Genomic DNA, 21,814 nt, shown 5'->3' on the forward strand with positions numbered 1-21,814 from the left:
ACAATCGAGTATACGGCATAAGGAATGTGGTAAGAACTACATTTCCTACCACAGTGAAATCGGTTTCCGGTATAGATTGTCTGGGCAATTTGCAAAACAGAAGTCACTCGAAAGGGATTAGCTAGCTTGCTAGCAGGTGAAACCTCTTTAGATGTTGGGTTTTGCGCTACATTAGCTACTTTGAACAACACTGACACATCGAGGTAATAGATTCCCTACTTTATCTTTGTTTACAGCGTCAGTTCCGTTGCTCGAAACGAGTATTAGTATGGCGTAAAATAGCTAATATAACGTTAGCTACCCAACGCCGTTATACACATTGGTCATCAACATTAATAGCTAGCTAGCCTGTTGTTGTCCAGCAGGCGTTAATCTGGCTTTCGTTTTCTTTTCTCGTGACAACTGTATCATGTAACTAGTCAAGCTAGATAATTCAGTAGTTACAATCTTTCTCACACATACTTTAATTGCTTTGTTTGTGCATTCTCTGTAACGTTACCCTTGCCCTGTTTCACCAGGGCTCTCCTCTGTTGAGCAATCAATTTATTTCACCATCCTGCCAGTGACATCTCACTCTTTTTCTTCTTGTTTTTTTTTGTTAGCGAGGGAAATAGCTGAAACGCCAGCTGTTGCCATGGCAATCCTGTTTGCTGTGGTGGCTCGTGGAACCACCATCCTGGCAAAGAATGCATGGTGTGGTGGCAACTTCCTGGAAGTGACTGAACAGATATTAGCCAAAATCCCATCAGAGAATAACAAACTGACCTACAGCCACGGAAGGTAGGAGTAACCCACACATGCACCCTCCAACACCATATGTATATGCTGGCCTCCAACACCATATGTATATGCTGTGGCTACATGGGTCTGCCAGTTCAGAAGGGTTCATAACTTGGTTATTAGTATGTACAAATGCTGATGTCTTGATCAGTATATATGTACATAGAAAGTGCACTATGAGTTAAAAACACTGGCCAACCATTACAGAGTACTGCTTGAAATACCTTTATCTGATTAACAAGTAATTCTACAATTGTAAATTTAGACATGGCACACAGAAACAGGCTAAACTTGTTGCAATCCAGGAAGGAAAGAAATGATGATATGTGTGCAGACGTGTTAGGGTCATTCTTCTGTACTATCATGCAGTTTGGTAAGATTGTCATACTGTCCTATACGGAATGACATGACATTAATGTTGCAATGATAAGTTCACTAATCATTTAGTGGGTTGACAGAAAAAAAGATGACCTGCTTTTTTGATAATTGAGTAATCATTCAATCAAGCATGCACACATTGTAGAACATGTTGTTTTCAGGCTCTTGAACATGCATATTTCCTGCTTTGCCCTGTTCTACACCCTATTCAACTCAACATCTTCTGGTTTTGGGTTAGCCAAGTTCACTTGTCGAAGAGGTCAGAAAAACATTTCAGTGCACTAACACCAAGAAAGCGGCTGGGCCAGATGGGTGCAGCGGTTTTCTGCTGAAAAACTTTGCTACTGAGCTGGCTCCTGTGTGGCAACCCATCTTTCAGGCTTCCATTGACACGCACACCATCCCTCTGTCATGGAAAACTTCCCACATCAAACCGCTGCCCAAAATTCCATGCCCAAAAGAACATAAGGACTACAGACCAATAGCCCTCACATCAGTGATTATGAAATCACTAGAAAGAATTCTGCTCCGATTCCTTATCAGTACAACACAAGACAAACTTGATCCATACCAATTTGCCTATAAACAAGGGTGCGGTACGGAAGATGCTGTGGCCACTTTGGTTCACTTCATCACTAAACATTTAGACAAACGCAACACCTATGCAAGAGCCCTCTTCCTAGACTTCTCATCAGCATTCAACACAATACAAGCAGACATCTTGGTGTCAAAAATGGCCAAAATGGAAGTAAATCCATACCTGATTTACTGGTATGCTGCTTTCCTCACCAGTAGAGAGCAACTTGTGAAGGTTAACAAAACCCTGTCATCTGCCATCACAACCAATGTAGGGGCCCCCCAGGGCTGCGTGAGTTCAGCTGTGCTCTTTACTCTCTACACTGATGATTGTCATACCAACACACCAAATCAATTCATCATTAAGTACTCTGATGATACTGCAATAATATCTCTGCTCAGTAACACAGACGACCCTGAGCTGCACCAACAGGCTGTAAATCAGGTGGTCGAGTGGACTGATAACAATGCTCTTGAGATCAACACCAAGAAAACTGAGGAAATCATTTTTGGCTCACCATCTGACTCCCATAAAGTCCCCATTGTCATCCATACAGATGAGATCAAGCAGGGAGTTTCATACAAATACCTGGGTGTAATTATTGACCATCACATAGGATTACATTGATTATCTGTGCAAAAGGACAAAACAAAGAATTTATTTTCTCCGCCATCTCAGGTCTTTTGGCGCAAGCAGAGAAATTCTTCTGTTGTTCTTTACATCTGTGATCATGTCCATTCTACAGTACTGCAATACTACCTGGTACAACTGTCTGTCGGCAGCGTTAAAATCAAAACTGCTCCACCTGTTAAAGATCTGCTCAAAGATTGTTGGTCAACCCTGTCAGAGACTCTATGACTCAGCCTATCATAACAACCTAGTGAGGCTGTCCAACAACATCATCTCCGACCCAAACCATGTTCTGAACAGTGAATATGAACTGCTACCATCTAATCGGAGATACAGGGTCCCACGATTCAACAAAGTCAGACTGAAGCACTCCTTTGTGCATCAGTCAATCCTCTCAGTAAATACAGAGCTAAATCCCAGACCAAATGCACGCTGAAGGCTCTTTGAGCATGTTTTTCTCTCACTGATTGTGCTGCTATGTTAAATGTTTGTGTTTCATGTATTTGTGTATGCATATATGTCTGTTGATGTTGGACATGGAGCTGCTGTGACGCAAGTCAAATTTCACACTTGATCTGACAATAAAGTAATATCGTATCGTATCGTATCGTACTTCAAAACCACCATTTGGAAGGCATTCGGGTATTTCAATTTAATTATGATCAATTGAAGATGGATAAAAGAAGATTGAAGAAGAAAGATATGATCCGACATTTATTCTCCAGCATGATGTTACTTTTGTCACTTAGGGTCATTTTCATGCACATTCAAATCCTTGCGACACTTTTTGCTTTTATCAAATCAAATCAGGTTTTATTTATATAGCACATTTTAAAAACGATTTTTGGTCGAGCCAAAGTGCTGTACATGCAAATAATAAATAACACATTACTACAATCGCCAAGAAAAGACAATTAATTACAACAGCAAATACAAAAATCAAACACAGGGAAATGTCATGAGTCGTGCTTCGCTCTGACTAGAAGGCCAGGGAGAAGAAGTGAGTCTTTAGTGTAGATTTAAAAACCCCTAGGGTCTGGGCCGACCTCACATGGAGAGGTATAGTGTTCCAGAGCCTAGGGCCAGACAACTACAGGATGATGATAGAGTGGGGAATAATCAAGAGAAAATATAAGAATAGAACTGTATTGATTACTCAAATCCCCCAAATTGACATGTTTCAGCAGCATGACAGTCAAAAAGGCAAAGTAAATGACACATGTTCAGAAACATTGAAACATAACATACATCTATATTTGATTATAACATGAGAAGCCAGTTATTATCCTTTGGCTTTGATTGCCTACATGATTACATCATTTGGCTAAAGTATAAATCATGTGGTTATTTGTATCCTAAGTGTGGAATGTCTTATATAAGCACATGTGACAAGCTCTACTGGAAGCTCACAGCCTACAGAGAGTGACACAGACTAGTACCTGAAACAATACAGTGAAATCACATGCCACAAAGTCACACCACAATTTGAGCATTATAAAAGTCTTAAAGTCATTTAGAGTTACAGACAGTCCATTCACTACAGTTGATCTGTGGTGAATGTTTCTAATACTTCTTTACTGTGCCCATAGTATACTGAATTAAACTTTTAACTAATATCTGTAATTCTGTCTTTTTTTCCTTTTTAGCTATCTCTTTCATTACATCTGCCATGACAGAATCATATACCTGTGTATCACTGATGATGTAAGTATATAATTATCTCTGAAATCTGTGTATTTATTTCTTTAGGGTTGAATTTGGGGTTGAGTGATAGCAGTCCCTTGAAATGCACTTTATGTTATTAGCTGAATACAAAAAGATAGTTAAATAAGGTAGTCACTTAATCAGTAAAAAAATCTCCAACCTGTGTTTTAGAAGAATTGTATTGAGCCTTTTAAAAAATTAAAATAATTGATTGTCATGCACAACAATGCAACCTACAGTACAAGACTGAAAATAAGATAAATAGGTTCAAAATAGCATAATAAGAGACATCATTGTGCAAGTAAAATGCAGCAATAAGTTAAATACACAAAAAACAACTATTTGCAATTATTTGGCTAATATTAATAATTCATTCACATGATTGAAGAATATTTTAAAAATAAGCATGAACATTTTTTCATTAATGCTGCAGCCCTAAAGAACATGTAAAATAAGACACAGGAAGTATAGCAGTAGAGTTACAATTTAAAGGCATTTTTGACAGGAGTGTTATTTAAAAAAAAAAAAAAACTAACTTTTTTTGTGCTGAAGGACTTTGAGAGGTCGCGTGCGTTCAGCTTCCTCAGCGAAGTTAAGAAGCGTTTCCAAACGACGTACGGGTCTCGAGCGCAAACAGCGCTGCCGTATGCCATGAATAGCGAGTTCTCCTCCACACTGGCAGCCCAGATGGTAAGTATTAAAAGAACCTGAACATTTGGAGAGGCTGATTTTCACTTCTGTAGTCTATAAAGAAAATAACACATGTACAGATCTAGAAATCAATATTTCCCTAAATATCTCGTACCTTCATTTCTGCAGAAACACCACTCCGACCCACAAGGAACAAATCGTGTCACTGAGACTCAGATGCAGGTGGACGACCTGAAGGGCATCATGGTCCGCAACATAGGTGAGCTCCTCATGGGTTTCTCCTTATGACGCAAACAGCCCATTTTTGACATTAAGCTACAAGAAAATAATTGAACGAGATGTCCATTTATTTGGTTAAGGAAAACCTTATGTGTGAGGGGCTTGTCCTTACTTTTTCCTTTTCTTAATGGTTTCCTCCAACAAAAAAACAGTCCAAAATGTTTTACAGATTTATTTTTTCCAACAAAATTAACAAATGACTCAAAATACAAAAACAGCAGGAATACATTAGTTAAAGTTAAAGCTACATTAAAGTAAAACAATTAAAATACAATAACATGTATTAATATACATATAAACAAATACCTTGTGAAAATAGAAACATATTTAGACCTATACAATTAGGTATGTGAGTATTTAACTTGAAAACTAAATTCTCCCATCCCATAATCCCATCCCCAATCCGCCAGTGGAACTTGGTGCACTAAACCGGACACTAATACATCACTTGTGCAATCTTTATTTATTTTTAAAAGAATGCAGTGTGTTGTGGTTGTACCATTGAACACAGTCAGTGCAGCATTTGTATTTGGTGCTATAAGCAAATGTTCTGGCCACAGAATTACGCAATATTTAAAAAAAAAAAAAAAAAGTCTCAAATGTCAGATTTCACTGACAATTTGACATGATTCTCAACACATTGGGCCCTTTGTGTCTCTCAAGTGAACTGTGGCTCTCTTTCTGTAGACCTGGTGGCTCAGAGAGGAGAGAAGCTGGAGCTGCTGATTGACAAGACAGAAAATCTGGTGGATTCAGTGAGTTTAAATGTTTATCCTACTTGTCTTAATGTGCATGATACTTTCTTTTGACAGTAGTCTAAACAAACTGTAACTGATGTTACTCTCTTTCCATACTTTGTTTAGTCGGTCACATTTAAGACCACAAGTCGTAACCTGGCTCGAGCCATGTGTATGAAGAACCTGAAGCTGACTATTGTCATTGTTCTAGTGTGCCTGGTGAGTATGTGTGAAGCTGACAATTGAGCGGCCCAGACCAAGCAAGGAGGCAGAGGCAGAACGTCCAAAATACAACCTGGTGTGGGCATTTATTACGTCATAAACATGACACAGCATCAATCTGCTGCCCACGCGTGAACACAGTCACCAGCACCACCAGGATCTCACACACACTCTCTCAAACAGAAAAACCCCAGAGCCTAAATGCACAACCCAACAGGACACAGGTGAGGGGGGAGGAGACAACACAGGGCACCAGGTGCACACAAACAACGGCAACAGACATGGGTAAAGGGGAACACATTTCAAAATACAATAAACACTACATCAATAAATAGTATAAATTGTATAAAAATGCCCGAAGCCGTCAGTTCACAGTGACGAAGTTACCTTAGTCACATTCCCTTACCCCTCTCCCCAGGAAGCACAGTGTCTTAACTTCGGGACAACCACCCAGTTTGACTTGCCTGGCCGGTACTTAACCGCAAAGTTGTACGGCTGCAAGGCACCGGACCACCGCGCGATGCGCATGGTTGCATCTCTCTCTGGCCTTGGCCATTTTTCTTTCCTCCATGGGTCTCCACTCCGCCCGGTGTTTCCTGGACTCCTCTATGTGCTGCGGAGTGGCTCTGACCTTCTCCAGCCTCAGCTGTCTCTGCACCGGATCCTCATCGTACCCCTTCCTGACACGCTCATCAACCGGGAGCTTCTCTGTCTCAGCTGTATTAGCTGCTTCAGCGTCTGAATTCGTTATCTTGGTGATGTCTATCCCCACGGCAACAACCTGCGGCCCCTTGTGCAGCGTGGTTTCCTCAGAGGTTGCCGTGATGTCGAAAGGAAGCTTCTCTTTCTTCCTCTTCGGGATCCGATCCTTTTTTGCTTCTTTGGGCTCATACTTGTGTTGCAGTTCCCCTACTCTGATCTGCAGTTTGATCTTGTCACTCTGAGTCTGTTTGAGCAGCCGTTCAGTTGAGTAGAGCTTCCTCTCCAGCTCCAAAACTCTCTGACAGAGATTTCCTCCTGAGGTCCTGTATCCCTCCGTTCTTCACAGAGAGCATGGACTGCAACCTCTCCAGCTGAGCGGGGTCCGCCCGGAGCCGCTGCATCAGAGTGGCTATCTGCTTCTTCATGCTGAGGAGCTCCCTCTCGCGCTCCTCCTTCTCCTCCACGCTGCCCTGCAGGTGACGCTGTAGGCTCCTGTTGACCTTCTCCAGCTTCTCAGCGGCCGCTCGCTCAAGTTCCCTCTTCATCTGGCGGTTATTCTCCTCCAGGGTTTTGATCAGCTCCTTCTTTCTGGCCTTCTGGGCCGTGAGCTCTGCCTCTCTCTGTCTCTCCAGCTCCTCCAGCAGCTAACGCTCCATGATCTGCTCCGCCTCCTCCTTCTGTTGGTTTCTACGGTCCTGCTCCCGGAGCTCCATACGGTACTCTTGAATCTGTTGCATCACTTTTTCCCCTCTTTGGGCCTGGTCCCCATACCGGACGTTGATGCGGCCGAGCTCTTCAGCCAACCTGCCGCCTTGCCTCCGGAGTCTCCGTTCCTCTTCTATCTCAGATATCTGTTGTTGTATCTGTAAAAACTGCTGCTCTCCGGCTGTCTGAGTGCATGATTAACATCATCATCTCCGTTAGTTCCTCAAACTTGAGGTTATTCCCCTCCATCATTTTCACCTCCTCACTTGGTCAATCCCACTTCTGACACCAATTGTGAAGCTGACAATTGAGCGGCCCAGACCAAGCAAGGAGGCAGAGGCAGAACGTCCAAAATACAACCCGGTGTGGGCATTTATTACGTCATAAACATGACACAGCATCAATCTGCTGCCCACGCGTGAACACAGTCACCAGCACCACCAGGATCTCACACACACTCTCTCAAACAGAAAAACCCCAGAGCCTAAATGCACAACCCAACAGGACACAGGTGAGGGGGGAGGAGACAACACAGGGCACCAGGTGCACACAATCAACGGCAACAGACATGGGGAAAAGGGAACACATTTCAAAATAAAATACACTACATCAATAAATTGTATACAAATGCCCGAAGCCGTCAGTTCACAGTGACGAAGTTACCTTACTCACAGTATGAACAAAAAAGAACTATTATATATATATATATATTATTTTCCTATTTCCCTGAGTTGGAGTCCTGATCACCACTGCCACATTCATTTATTTGCATTTTTGTGTGTGTAGCAAACCAGGAAAATAGTGTGAAATATACTGTTATTATTAAAAGGGAGCATTTAAAACTAGGGCTCTATATATTTAAAGTCCTGTTATATTACAATGCATGGATCGAAATAGTGGTTTTAATGGGTTTCAGAGGAGACATTGTGTCCTTTATTGGCTGAGTTGCTTTATTTTAGTCACACACTGTTGGGAGCTGAGGTTGACATTCACTAAATGTATTCCTCTGGTGTGCTGCAACTGTATGGCTCACTGCATGATTAATCAAACAGGAAGTAAACTTAGTTTCTGTGCTGTCTTCGTTTTAGGTGGTCCTTTACATCATCGTTTCTGCTTCATGTGGAGGCCTCAGCTGGCCCTCCTGTGTGAAAAAATGAGAGAAAATTTTTAAAAAAAAAGGAAGAGGTGGAGAAGCGCCTGATCACCTCTGCCTACCAGTGGACACAAAAGGAAAAAAAAACCTGCCTTCCTCTACTCTTCTAGCTTCAACATCCCCAGAAGACACATGCTGCTCCTCCTCCAGGCCTCCTTCCCTCCCCCTTTCCTTGATTGCGTGCACATTGACTTGCCTTCTGGACGAGGAGTCCCACCTCATACCCACACTAATGACAGAAGCCATGTGGCCTAACACTGATGTGGAACAATAATCCTGTCTTGGTACATTCATCCTGTCTCATGCACTTAATGGCCTGATGTATCAGTTTGTGATACTGTCCTGCATCAATCTATGTATTTAATCCATTCAGACTGATATGAGCCACTAAGATAGCAGATTGCTTTGTTTTTGTCCTGCTTTTCCTTTGTCCTGCTTTTCCTTTGATATCAACTGAAAAATACCTGACGCGCAACTACAGGTAGCATGTTGCAGATCCATCAAGAGGAAATCCCAAAAAACAGTGTCTGGTCCTCTGTTGTATAACGGAAAACTTATTTGTGACAAAACCAATGCAGTATGTAATATGTCTCAAGTGGCAAATGTCGAATGAACAATGTTGATAGTGACCCTTTTTGCTTAGTAACACAGATTATTTTTTATGATGACCTTTATGTTTTATTGCCAAGCACAGTAGTAGATTCTAAAAATGGCTGTTGTAAAATACCAGATATGATCATATGAATAAATATTGTACATTTGATTGATATTACTGACTGAGAAGATGTAATGGTTCTTTTATAGCAACTCTTTTTTTTTTAGGAACTCTCTCCCACCTTCACCTTTTTCCTCTGCTAGGATTTGTTTTAGTGTGCCCACATGTTCTTTTTGTTAGCAAAATGCACTTGTTACATTGTTCATACATTTGCTTCCTAGTATCATATTGGTAAATAATCATTTAATTATCGTAAATATAAATTTGAAATAATAAAATCTGATGGTATCAAGTGGTTGATCTCTTCAGAATAAAAACCAACAAAATATTTCATTCATTTATTCGACATCTAGCTGAACTGAAAAAGCAATTATTATTTCAGCATGTGATTTCAACTTTTAGCGACCTAGTTGTAAGGGATGACACCAACTCACACAGAGTGTGGAAGTACAGGCAAATAACACCAGATGTGGAAGAAGTAAGATGTCTTACTTAAGCTCTAATGACTTTTCAGATTTGCATTAAAACGTTGTTTGTCTACAACAGTACAATGCTGCTTGATGCAACAATATTAATAATCTAACAATTTCATATATATTATATCACATATGGAGGCCATTTTTCTGCAAAATTAGTACTACTTTTTAAACTTATAAGCACATTTTCTTCGATAATACTTCTCTATTTATCTTAATAATGTAGGACTTTTACTTGTAATGGAGTAATTGGGCATTAATGTATTGCTACCTTTACTTAAGTAAATAATCGGAATACTTTTTCCACCAATGACAATAATAAAGTCATTTTATATACATGATTTTGAAATGGGCCGATAGGCATAACAAGTACTTTTACTTTTGTAAAATTAAGCATAATTTGATGCTGATACTTTTGTAGTTTTACTTAAGTGACATTTTGAATGCAGGACTTTTACATGAAACAGAGTACTTTAACAATTTAGTATTGCTATTTTTACTTAATAAATTATACACAAATTACTCAATATAGTGGCGTAAAACTGCATTAATTCACTTTTAAATGTAGTGAAGTAAAAGAATAAAGCAGCATTACATGGAAATACTCAAGTTAGGTAGGCCTACAAGCAGGGTTCGAGTTATGTGGGAGCCAATGGCAGCTGAGCTCCCATAAGGAGGGGTCTGAGCTCCCATGAAAGCAGTGAAATCATACATCTGTGGGGGTCGCTAATACATTACCAACAACAATTATTTTAATCACAAATAATGCATGTGTCAATGTAATGAGTATTATTTACGTTAACGAGGTAAATAGGCTAAAAGAAAAACATTGTACAGTAGGCAGTGTTGGGAAAGTTCACTTTCTACATGAACTAGTTCAGTTCACAGTTCACAAATTTTAAAATGAACTAGTTCAGTTCATAGTTCATAATTCAAAATGTTGAACTAAAGTTCATGGTTTCAAAAATGAACTAATTTATAGTTCATAGTTATTTTTTCAATACGTTGCTGCGAGCTATTATTTGTCTCCTGGATGTTAATGGGCCATTTCAATTTTTACAATATCCTCAGAGGGACGTACAAGTTATTGACCTCTGCTTAAAAAAACTAAAATCACAGCCCATTCATTTCATTCTGTGCAAAGAAAAAGCAACCTCTTAATCCAGATATCTCACCATGACTCGCGTATGCATGCACGTGCAGGGTGTGGCGTGACCACCAAAACAGAAAGATAATTTATGGACACAAGATGTGTGGACATGTATTTAGTTTCCTATCCATGTGATGTGAACATGATTTAAGTGGGGGGGACCTAACCTCCTCTAGAGGGGTCCGGGGGGCATGCTCCCCTGGCAAGATTTGTTGCACTTTGAGAGCAACATTAGGAGATCTATGGACACATCTCTCAACACCCAAACACAACTGTAAGCAGATTTTCTTTTAATGTATGGATATTTGACAAATCACTCCCCTTTGAAACTGTATTCTTCTTTATTAATAACTGTCATATAGTATTTTATACCTGTTTACTTTATTCTCTTATTTTTTCATAACTATAATGATCATATAAAGATGTGCCTTTACCTCACTGGTTGTAGACAAAGCTTCTTATATTCGTTAGCATAGCTAGCTAACCAGATGCTAATGATAACAACACAGTTATTGACTGTCTGATCAGTATGACAGATGAGCAGATCGCCACTGGGCTTTCAACTAAAGACACAGACACGCAGAAACTGCGGCATGTGTATGGACTTATCGGTACTGCAATTTCTGAAGTGCTGGAGTGGCGTTCTGGTGCTCTCCGTCAGAACTGCACCCCTGTCAGTCGAGACATATACCACGTGATGACACGTTAGGCTCGTGTTGTGTTCAAGGACCCTGACCTTGGCCAGGAAAAACAGGTACTCGCTTGTTTAATTTTTTTGCGGTCTAGATTTCTTTCATTTTTTTATTTTTTGCGTGTGTTTATAAATTACCTCGAGGGCCGTACCAAATTGTCTCGCGGGCCGTATACGGCCGGAGGCCGGACTCGGAGGTTCCCCACCCCTGCCGTAGAGTCTCACTCTGAGCGAGTGCTGCTGCAGCTGCTCTCGGCTTCGTCCATACTAATTCATTCATTCATTCAATGCTCGCCGGTTCCGCGGTTCCACATTGTTTGTTGTGAGGAGTCTGATATATTTAGTATATTTATATTTTAGTGCGACAGCGATGGGTGACAGGCGCGTACGCGTCACAGGCAGCTTGCTGTTGCCAGATTGGGTGGTTTTCCGCATTATTTTGAAGCCTGTTTACGGTGTGTTTTAACTGGGTTTTCGGCTGAAAGGCATATGAAATCTGGCACACTTTTGAACGCCGTTATAATACAGTGCTGAGAATGAACGCACTTTTGAACGCCGTTATACAGCGCTGAGAATGAACGCGTTCTCAATTACGTTCAACGAGCGGAAATACAGTACGTTCAGTTCACGTTCGCCCAAAATATGAACGCGTTCATGAACGATCGTTCATTGAACGCGTTCAGGTACATCACTGACAGTAGGCCTACTTGAGTAAAAGTAGCCTACTTTGTTACTTCCCAACACTGAAAAACACTTGTTCTTCACTTCTGCGGAATAATATGAACTATTATATACTCAGTTTTGAATGACAATATAACGTTTTTTTCAGTTTCATTTTTTTCCGGTTTCTCGGAGAAAGAGAAGGCGACCACCTGAAAGTAATTAATACATTGTCACCGGCGCGCTAACATCGTCGCTGCTCGCTCCCGTGACAGGTAACGTTTCAAACCATCAGTCAGGTGCAGTGTGGATCATTTTTATTAATTTAACGGACCACTGTATGTCTAAATTGTTGGGAAAGTGTTAAGGTAGTTCTTTATGTGTCTTTCCCCCACATGTGTGAGCGACTTTAGTTGTGTAACTACTTGTAAGTACCAACAGTTCAACCTCCTGTCAACTTAAATGAACCCACGCACTGTGGTCGACTGTTTGATAGCTAGCATGCTAACATTAAGCTAGCTAATTCAAGGGTTTTTTGTCAACCGTTGCAACGCTCCATTTTAGTTGTTCAACTGTTGAATTTCATGTAGTCATTGTTAGTCCGCCTTTTTTAAACTTTATTTATCTATTTACTACGACTACCTCTACTCCCGTGGAATTTTAATTAATAATAGTTTATCCCCTAATCTTTTAAAGTGTCTCTCGGGCGTATTGGATACCGTGTTTTAATCCATTTATGGACTTGAAAGAGTATTAAGTTGCTTTATGAATTAGTGTGATATATTGAAGTAGCCTGTAGCTTTATCAATGTCTGCATGTCATCAACAACTGACTGCCAATCAAATAAAGAAAGTACAATTCAAAAACAACAATATGTTTAAGCAATAGCTCACGACAGGCCGTGGTATATGCTCATTATATCACAGCTAAGGGGCGTGGTTCGGCCCGACGCGAAGCGGAGGGTCGACAACCCCTGTGGCCACTAACGGTCATACTTTCTCTGCTTTGTTTCAAGACCCGCATCAGAAAGCTTTTGAATGGTGGTACTTTTCCAGTTGGTCTACCTGCTCTTCACGTAGCTCTGCATGTCGTCGTTTAGGTGCTTTTTTTTCTGGAGAAAGGCACTGCTCAATCCACTCCTCCATAGTAAGACCCCCCGGAGGTCGAAGTTAATCTTAAATGTTTCCATCTTATGCTTTGTAAGTTTGTTTTGTAACAGAAGAAATGTAAATATATTTATAAAACTGACAAGTCAAATCAAGCAATCTGATTGGCCGATAGTATTTTTGCGGACCTCTTTGATTACAGATTTGAAAACATCGTTGCTTGCTTTAAAAGTAGCTCAATTCATGATGTCAGACCTTGGAAAGTATCTAGATATCCCTGCCCTTAAGCCAAAGGAACTGCACACTGAATATGTTTTGCCGTTTGATGTGTATGTCTGGACCGCTGCGTAAAAAGGAGGGTTTCTGCCCCGTTACTTCTCCGCTGCTTTCTTGTTCCAGTAGCTTTTCAGCCTAACGGTATACTGTTTTTCTCAGACGCGGAGGGATACTGACTTGTTGTGAAAAGTAACTTACAATTCTACCCGTGGTATACGCTCAGTATATCACGGCTAAGAACCAATCAGATTGCTTGATTTGACTTGTCCGTTTTATAAATTGTCAATTAACATTGAACTATACAGATATACAGTAACATACTGTGGATCTATGTAATGTTCCTCTCGGGCCGCATTTAAAAATGAAATAGAGAAAATAAATAACATAGCTTTTGAAAATATGTGCATCTTAAAAGTGCTTAATTTTAGATAAATCAAATAAAGTGTAGCAGCAGCACCGTGGTAAATTTGGTTTTATATTGGACGTTGGATATTCGACACATTCGAAAAATCTATTTAACACTGGCTTCGATGGGCGTTTTTTTGTCAAACCAACTTCGATGTGTTAATACAAGGCCCGCCTATATAACACAAAGCTTTTTTTTTCAAAAAACCCACCTTTTGATTTTATACTATTTTTTTTTTGTGTTAAAAAATCCTATAAATCTATTATGCGGCTTGACCTTTTCACCTACCCATGTCAAAACACATCTGATGAACTCAGCTAACTGCCCTACACTTAACACAAAGCTTTTTTTTTTCAAAAAACCCACTTTTTGATTTTATACTATTTTTTTTAATGTTAAAAAATGCTATAAATCTATTATGCGGCTTGGCCTTTTCATCTTAACATTTTTTAAGGTGATTAGGCTACATGGAATTCTTTAAATGACTTACAATAGCTAATTATAAAACGGACAAGTCAAATCAAGCAATCTGATTGGTTCTTAGCCGTGATATACTGAGCGTATACCACGGGTAGAATTGTAAGTTACTTTTCACAACAAGTCAGTATCCCTCCGCGTCTGAGAAAAACAGTATACCGTTAGGCTGAAAAGCAAACTGCCTGCAGTTTGCTTTTCATACTGGAACAAGAAAGCAGCGGAGAAGTAACGGGGCAGAAACCCTCCTTTTTACGCAGCGGTCCAGACATACACATCAAACGGCAAAACATATTCAGTGTGCAGTTCCTTTGGCTTAAGGGCAGGGATATCTAGATACTTTCCAAGGTCTGACATCATGAATTGAGCTACTTTTAAAGCAAGCAACGATGTTTTCAAATCTGTAATCAAAGAGGTCCGCAAAAATACTATCGGCCAATCAGATTGCTTGATTTGACTTGTCAGTTTTATAAATATATTTACATTTCTTCTGTTACAAAACAAACTTACAAAGCATAAGATGGAAACATTTAAGATTAACTTCGACCTCCGGGGGGTCTTACTATGGAGGAGTGGATTGAGCAGTGCCTTTCTCCAGAAAAAAAAGCACCTAAACGACGACATGCAGAGCTACGTGAAGAGCAGGTAGACCAACTGGAAAAGTACCACCATTCAAAAGCTTTCTGATGCGGGTCTTGAAACAAAGCAGAGAAAGTATGACCGTTAGTGGCCACAGGTGCGAAAGCTCTCTCCAGAGCTACTGGAAGCCAAATCTCGGGGACCGGAGAAAGTGGAGCAATATTCTCACCACGCCAAGCAACAGCCTAGAACAACCTCAACAAGTAACCACGTAAGCCATGCTACTGATGCTGGACAGGTTTTCAGTGGGTGCAACATACAACTGAATGTAAATAAATAGCCAAATAATGAATCAACGCTCTCTGTCTAATATGTTCGCTAGCTGTTAGTGTTGTTGCATAGCAACCACCTCGCACTATGTTTCGCGCAGAAGGCAACGGAGGGACTATTTTATTTGGAACATCATTATTTACTAATAAAAACTATTTAAATTAGAGTGTATTTTTTTTTCATATTGCCACACTTAACCGTTGGGCCGAACCACGCCCCTTAGCTGTGATATAATGAGCATATACCACGGCCTGTCGTGAGCTATTGCTTAAATATACATCTTCACATAAAACAACCAAAGGTTGACACAGGCAATAGTAATGAAAGTTACTTTTTTTAATTATTATGTAAGCATTTTCAAGGATATGCCAACAGAAAGGCACCTCAGGACGACAATAATTCGGATATTACTAAATCGCTTCCATATAATATAAGGACTTCAGAAATAGTAGGCAAGAGGATATTTTTAACTGACAGTTGAAAACACTGTATATGTCCTATATTGCAACATGGTCAAAAAGACAAAAACAAAGAACTGTTATCAATTTTGATGATGAGGAACATTTTAACAATCAGAGTGTTTGCTTTTTCTCATGCAGAGGGTACTTTTCTTTGTTCATCGGATGTGTTATGACATGTGTAGGTGAAAAGGCCAAGCCACATAATAGATTTATAGCATTTTTTAACGTTAAAAAAATAGTATAAAATCAAAAGGTGGGTTTTTTGAGAAAAAAAGCTTTGTGTTAAGTGTAGGGCAGTTAGCTGAGTTCATCAGATGTGTTTTGACATGGGTAGGTGAAAAGGCCAAGCCGCATAATAGATTTATAGCATTTTTTAACATTAAAAAAATAGTATAAAATCAAAAGGTGGGTTTTTTGAAAAAAAAAGCTTTGTGTTAAGTGTAGGACAGTTAGCTGAGTTCATCAGATGTGTTTTGACATGGGTAGGTGAAAAGGTCAAGCCGCATAATAGATTTATAGGATTTTTTAACACAAAAAAAATAGTATAAAATCAAAAGGTGGGTTTTTTGAAAAAAAAGCTTTGTTAACACATCGAAGTTGGTTTGACAAAAAATCGCCCATCGAAGCCAGTGTTAAATAGATTTTTCGAATGTGTCGAATATCCAACGTCCAATATAAAACCAAATTTACCACGGTAGCAGGAGCTTGAGTTTCCCTTTTTCTTTGCTAAACCGTTTCACATCATGACTTAACAGTTTCAGCCGAGTATAGAACAATATCAGTCTTTCTTTACACATCATAACAATAGAACAGTTTTAAAGTTTCTCTTTCTGTCCCTCTTATATTGCAGTCCCTCACTCACTTTGTTTTGTTCCGTGCGAGAATTGAGCTCGAGCTTGTCCTGCCAGGAGTTTGTAAATCTGGGCTGAAATTGTGTCAAGGCCATTCTCATACACCAGGGCTCGACATTAACGACTGCCCGATGGCCCGAGGCCATCTAGTATTTAGCTCGGGCAATGAAGCCTCACCTGCTGGTTGCCCGATCAGGCAATCTATTATGCCAGTATCATGCAGCTGGCGGATCCAGTAATGAGTGACCCGACAGTAAAACTAAACATATCTATAACTAGTTTAGGTAGTTTGAGAGGTAATTAAAATAGCTACGTGTGATATTCTAACCTGAAGTGTGTGTTTTGTCCGCTCACTGCTGCATGTGATTATGCAGAGCTGCGTGTCGACTCGTCAGCAGCAGCTGATCTCTCTCTCCCGTCAGATTAGACTTCACTTACGTCTATGTCCATATTGATCAGATCCCGATAGTTCTAGCTAATGATATGACTACCTGCTTATTAAAATACACCTAAACAATAAGTGTGGCTATGCAACTGGGTGAGGCCACAAAGTATAGCGCAGCATTATGCATTTGTTTACATGCCCACCGGAACCCGAGGCATTACCAACAGATCAATGCACAATCAACCCATACAGGACATCTCTTTCTCCACATTAAGTGTTAGACATTATAATTGACTATTCTTGTCTGTCACATACTCTTCTTGTCTGTCACATAAGTGGCGCAACTGAAGCGGTATTGTGTTAAAGGGAAATTATTTTGACCGGACATTTTGACCTTAGAGATTTAGATTTGCCGGCTAACGGGAACTCTGACGTCGCCATTTTGTGTGCTTCGTGGATGCGCTCGGCTCCTCTCGACTGCTGATGGGGTCTGCTCGGTCAGCTTCTGGATGAGGAGGCATTCGTTCGACCAGTTTACAGTAGATAACATTACAAACATGTTTAACAGGGGCCATAATAGTGTACATAATTTGTGTTTTGGCAGTTATAACTGAATGTAATGTGTTCTACTTTTTTACATCTGGGAAGGCATTTGCCTTCATCAGATGGAAAGTGTCTTGACCAACAACTTAAGTATTTCTTATAGCTATGCAGGGCATGCAAGCGAGCAAACACTAACAAGAACAAACAAACAAGTGAAATGAAGAATAAAATTGAACAATATAATATTGTGGTGGTTCATCTTCTAATTCAGTCTAAAGAATGCACCAGACAGCATCTAAGACATGCAAACATCTACATTTTCTAGGGGCAGGCCCCCCAAACCCTTCGTGCCATGTCGTCCATGCGCATTTTTCAGGGCAATCTCTATTGGGCTCAGGGCCATCTGTAAATTAGCTTAGATGGCCATCTCCCAAAAAAAATCCTTAATTGGTTAGCCTGCCCTGGAATGATATTATTTTTAATGTTGATCCTGGTGGACTGATCATATTGGGCTCTGAGGCTGCTTATCTGACCTCAGTTCTGACTTGAGAGGGAATTTTTGGTCTAACACTTTGTGTTTTGTCTCATAGTGGCGTTTTGGCACTTTTAATGAGCGCCATGGTCTCTGAACAAATGAGACACACTGGTTCTGTGCTCCCAGTGGGCAGGATGAACATGAATGAGTCCGTCCACTCAGGTTTAAAAGCTCTGTTCTCACTGTCCACTTTCCTCTTCTTGGAGAGCGCCATGTGTCATTATTTGTCTCTCCCTGTCTGCCCAGTGCATGACATTAAGGATTTTGGGAGATGGCCTATGGGCCATCTAAGCTAATTTACATATGGCCCTGAGCCCAATAGAGATTGCCCTGAAAAATGACACACAAAGGGTTTGGGGGGCCTCCCCCTAGAACATTTAGATGTGTGCAGGTCTTAGATGCTGTCTGGTGCATTCTCAAGACTGAATTACAAGATGAACCACCACAATATTATATTGTACAATTTCAATTTTATTCTTCATTTCACTTGTTTGTGTTTGCTCGCTTGCATGCCCTGCATAGCTATAAGAAATACTTAAGTTGTTGGCCAAGACACTTTCCATCTGATGAAGGCAAATGCTTTCCCCCAGATGTAAAAAAGTAGAAAACATTACATTCAGTTATAACTGCCAAAACAAACATTATTTACACTATTACGGCCCATCCACACAGCGGCGTGCGTTGAAGCTTCCAACGCTTCTGCCCATTCACTTTGAATGGGGTGACGTCACTTTTAGCCGAACTGCATTTTGGGAAGTGACGTGGAGCGTTGCTGGCGTTGCTCGCTTCAAAAGTTGAGCAATGTTCAACTTTTGGCGCCTCGGCAGAAGCGTCAGCCAATGAAATCCCGTTTATGCAAATCTGCCAGTACAAGCGCTAGCCAATCAAACCGCGTGTAATGTATGCTGGGAGAGACTACGCAGGTCATTTCCTCATATTCCAAAAAATTGAGGGAAAATTCATTATAGCGGTAGTGAATCACCCGGTGCTGTATGATCAGTCTCTGTTCATCTACCGGGATACAAACCAGAGGAGCGAGGCATGGAGGGAGGTGGCAGAGACAGTGGATGAAACTGGTAGGTTTTCGCCTGTTTGGGGATTTTATATCCAGTTTACTTCGTTTTAACATTGCTATTGCTTTGTATGTCGGGGGCGGGAGATTCATGTGATTGGTTGTTGGTCGCTTTGCTCGCAAAAAAATCCCCAAGCTTCAGATACGCCCACCTCCAAGCGTCAACGCACACCGCTGTGTGGACGGGCCGTTATGGCCCCTGTTAAAAATGTTTGCAATGTTATCTACTGTAAGTTGGTCGAACGAATGCCTCCTCATCCGGAAGCTGACCGAGCAGACCCGAGCAGCAGTCGAGAGGAGCCGAGCACACAAAATGGCAACGTCAGAGTTCCCGTTAGCCGGCAAATCTAAATCTCTTCAGTCAAAATGTCCAGTCAAAATAATTTCCCTTTTAGTGCAATACCGCTTCAGTTGCGCCACTTATGTAACAGAATAGAAGAGTATGTGACAGACAAGAATAGTCAATTATAATGTCTAACACTTAATGTGGAGAAAGAGATGTCCTGTATGGGTTGATTGTGCGTTGATCTGTTGGTAATGCCTCGGGGTTCCGGTGGGCATGTAAACAAATGCATAATGCTGCGCTATACTTTGTGGCCTCACCCAGTTGCATAGCGACACTTATTGTTTAGGTGTCTTTTAATAAGCAGGTAGTCTTATCATCAGCTAGAACTATCGGGATCTGATCGATATGGACATAGACGCGAGTGAAGTCTAATCTGACGGGAGAGAGAGATCAGCTGCTGCTGACGAGTCGACATGCAGCTCTGCATAATCACATGCAGCGGTGAGCGGACAAAACACACACTTCAGGTTAGAATATCACACGTAGCTATTTTAATTACCCCTCAAACTACCGTAACTAGTTATAGATATGTTTAGTTTTGCTGTCGGGTCACTCATTACTGGATCCTCGAGCTGCATGATACTGGCATAATCGGGCAACCAGCAGGTGAGGCTTCATTGCCCGAGTTAAATACTAGATGCCATCGGGCAGTCGTTAATGTCGAGCCCTGCTGCCGCTAACACGCCTGTTCACTCTCCTCTCCGTCTTCTCTCCCTGTATCGCTAATTATTCTCTTCACTCACTTTCCTCTCCGCTTCTTTCTGCCGCGCTCTCATCTCTTCTTCTGTGTTTCTCTCCCTGTATTGCTCACTCGTCTCTTTCGCCCCCTGTCGGCGGCAGTTAAAATAGAATCGCCCCGTCAAAATGAAAACCCCAATTAATGTATTGATTATAGGTCCGGGTCCGTATAGGTCTGGATCCGGACCACGGTCCGCCTGTTGTCGACCTCTGGTATAGTGTATACCCAACATAGCTTGAGTGTTCAATCTTGACCTTCAGCCTGTCAAAAAAACATACTAACGAAGGTCCAGTCTAATGTTTGTTCTTGTTTATTTTTCATTTTCCACCCCCTGCAAATGTGTATTCATCTGTTTAGGCTAACTAATGGCGCGTTTCCACTGCAGGCCTCACTCGGCCTCGCTCGGTTTGGTTAGGCCTTATTAGGCCCGGCTCACTTTAATGCTGCGCTTCCATTACAGTTTAGGAACTGGGGTAGTTACTATAGTAACGCAGTGTAGGCGGAGCCGTGACGTCATCTTCAATGAGAGCCCCAGAAAAACAACACAGCCGTTAGCTCTTAGCACTCAGAGCTCACAGCTCTTCATATCTGTTCAGAAACTAGACAAAAGTTAAACAAGTACAAACCACAGACTGCCTGTGTCATGGCGAATACAGTCGCTGGTTTATTTATGTCTGTATAGGCCGTTGTGAGTGTGGACGGTCGGAGCATATATAATGTTAGCTTAGCCAAGCTCCATTTAGAAAACACGCATTTTAAAAGGGTTTTTCGCCTGCCGTCTGTCTGCAGACTTGTCAAAGCATAAATGCATGGTTTTTACTAAACGGTATCAGTATGTTGTTACTTTGGCATCATTTTGAAACGTGTATTACAATTAAATCACGGTCAAATATGTTCATCTTGTTGTAGTTGTAGCCCTCTTGCCAGCGATTCTCTCTAGTTTAGCATACTCAGCCTGACTCAGCCTGGTTGTTCCTGGCCCTAGAACCACGATTTAGTCGGGCCAGAAAAAAGGTGAAAAAGTAGTCCCGGCCCAAAACTAGGCCAAGTGGAAACGCAACCAAAAACGGGCCCCGCGCGGCTCGGCACGCTTAAAGCGAGCTACCCGCTGCAGTGGAAACGCGCCATAAGAGAAAAGTTAACCAAGATCCGTTAGGACAGCTGCTGCCAGATGTGACTTGCCTCTGTTTTTCACTAGATGGCATAGACCCACAGCTTTGTCTTGAAAGCCTTTTTCTACTTCTTGTTTCTGGAGCAGACCGGCTGATGTTCTGACTTTTGAAAGACAGTGCCATGCTGTTCTTCTATGGCAGCTCATTGGTTTGGTTTTGTTCCCCAGTGGCTTACAGAGGACAGTGTTGTCCCTGTGGTATGCTGCTGGAATCTCCCGGCTTGATCCGCTGCCCTGCGCTACTGTTGTGCAGCTCTGTCTCTGCTACTCATAACTGCTCCTTGTATGATACTGATATGTCCTGTCAGCCAAGCCAAGGCAAGGCAAGGA

The 21,814-nt window shown here is 41.1% G+C and overlaps 2 protein-coding genes across 3 annotated transcripts; one reads left to right on the top strand and one right to left on the bottom strand.

Moving 5' to 3' along the window:
• The first annotated feature begins 62 nt into the window (after positions 1-62).
• sybl1 (synaptobrevin-like 1) lies at positions 63-9,287 on the top strand. Of its 2 annotated transcripts, none has more exons than XM_034093431.2 (8): positions 63-136; positions 603-780; positions 4,012-4,069; positions 4,622-4,759; positions 4,889-4,979; positions 5,687-5,754; positions 5,863-5,955; positions 8,454-9,287. In XM_034093431.2, exons 2-8 carry the CDS (start codon positions 635-637, stop codon positions 8,520-8,522), a joined length of 663 nt encoding a protein of 220 aa, XP_033949322.1. In that variant the 5' UTR covers positions 63-136; positions 603-634; the 3' UTR covers positions 8,523-9,287. The 2 variants fall into 2 exon arrangements, with proteins under 2 accessions (XP_033949322.1, XP_033949321.1); XM_034093430.2 differs by having other exon boundaries at positions 84-203.
• LOC139434703 (protein Spindly-like) lies at positions 5,962-13,411 on the bottom strand. The gene is made up of 2 exons (XM_071204660.1): positions 13,275-13,411; positions 5,962-8,506 (listed from the first exon to the last, which is right to left on the bottom strand). Exon 2 carries the CDS (start codon positions 7,203-7,205, stop codon positions 6,921-6,923), a length of 285 nt encoding a protein of 94 aa, XP_071060761.1. The 5' UTR covers positions 7,206-8,506; positions 13,275-13,411; the 3' UTR covers positions 5,962-6,920.
• Positions 13,412-21,814: the final 8,403 nt, after the last annotated feature.

Source organism: Pseudochaenichthys georgianus, chromosome 10 (genome assembly GCF_902827115.2).
Source record: "Pseudochaenichthys georgianus chromosome 10, fPseGeo1.2, whole genome shotgun sequence".
In the NCBI taxonomy this organism is placed as follows: Eukaryota; Metazoa; Chordata; class Actinopteri; order Perciformes; family Channichthyidae; genus Pseudochaenichthys; species Pseudochaenichthys georgianus.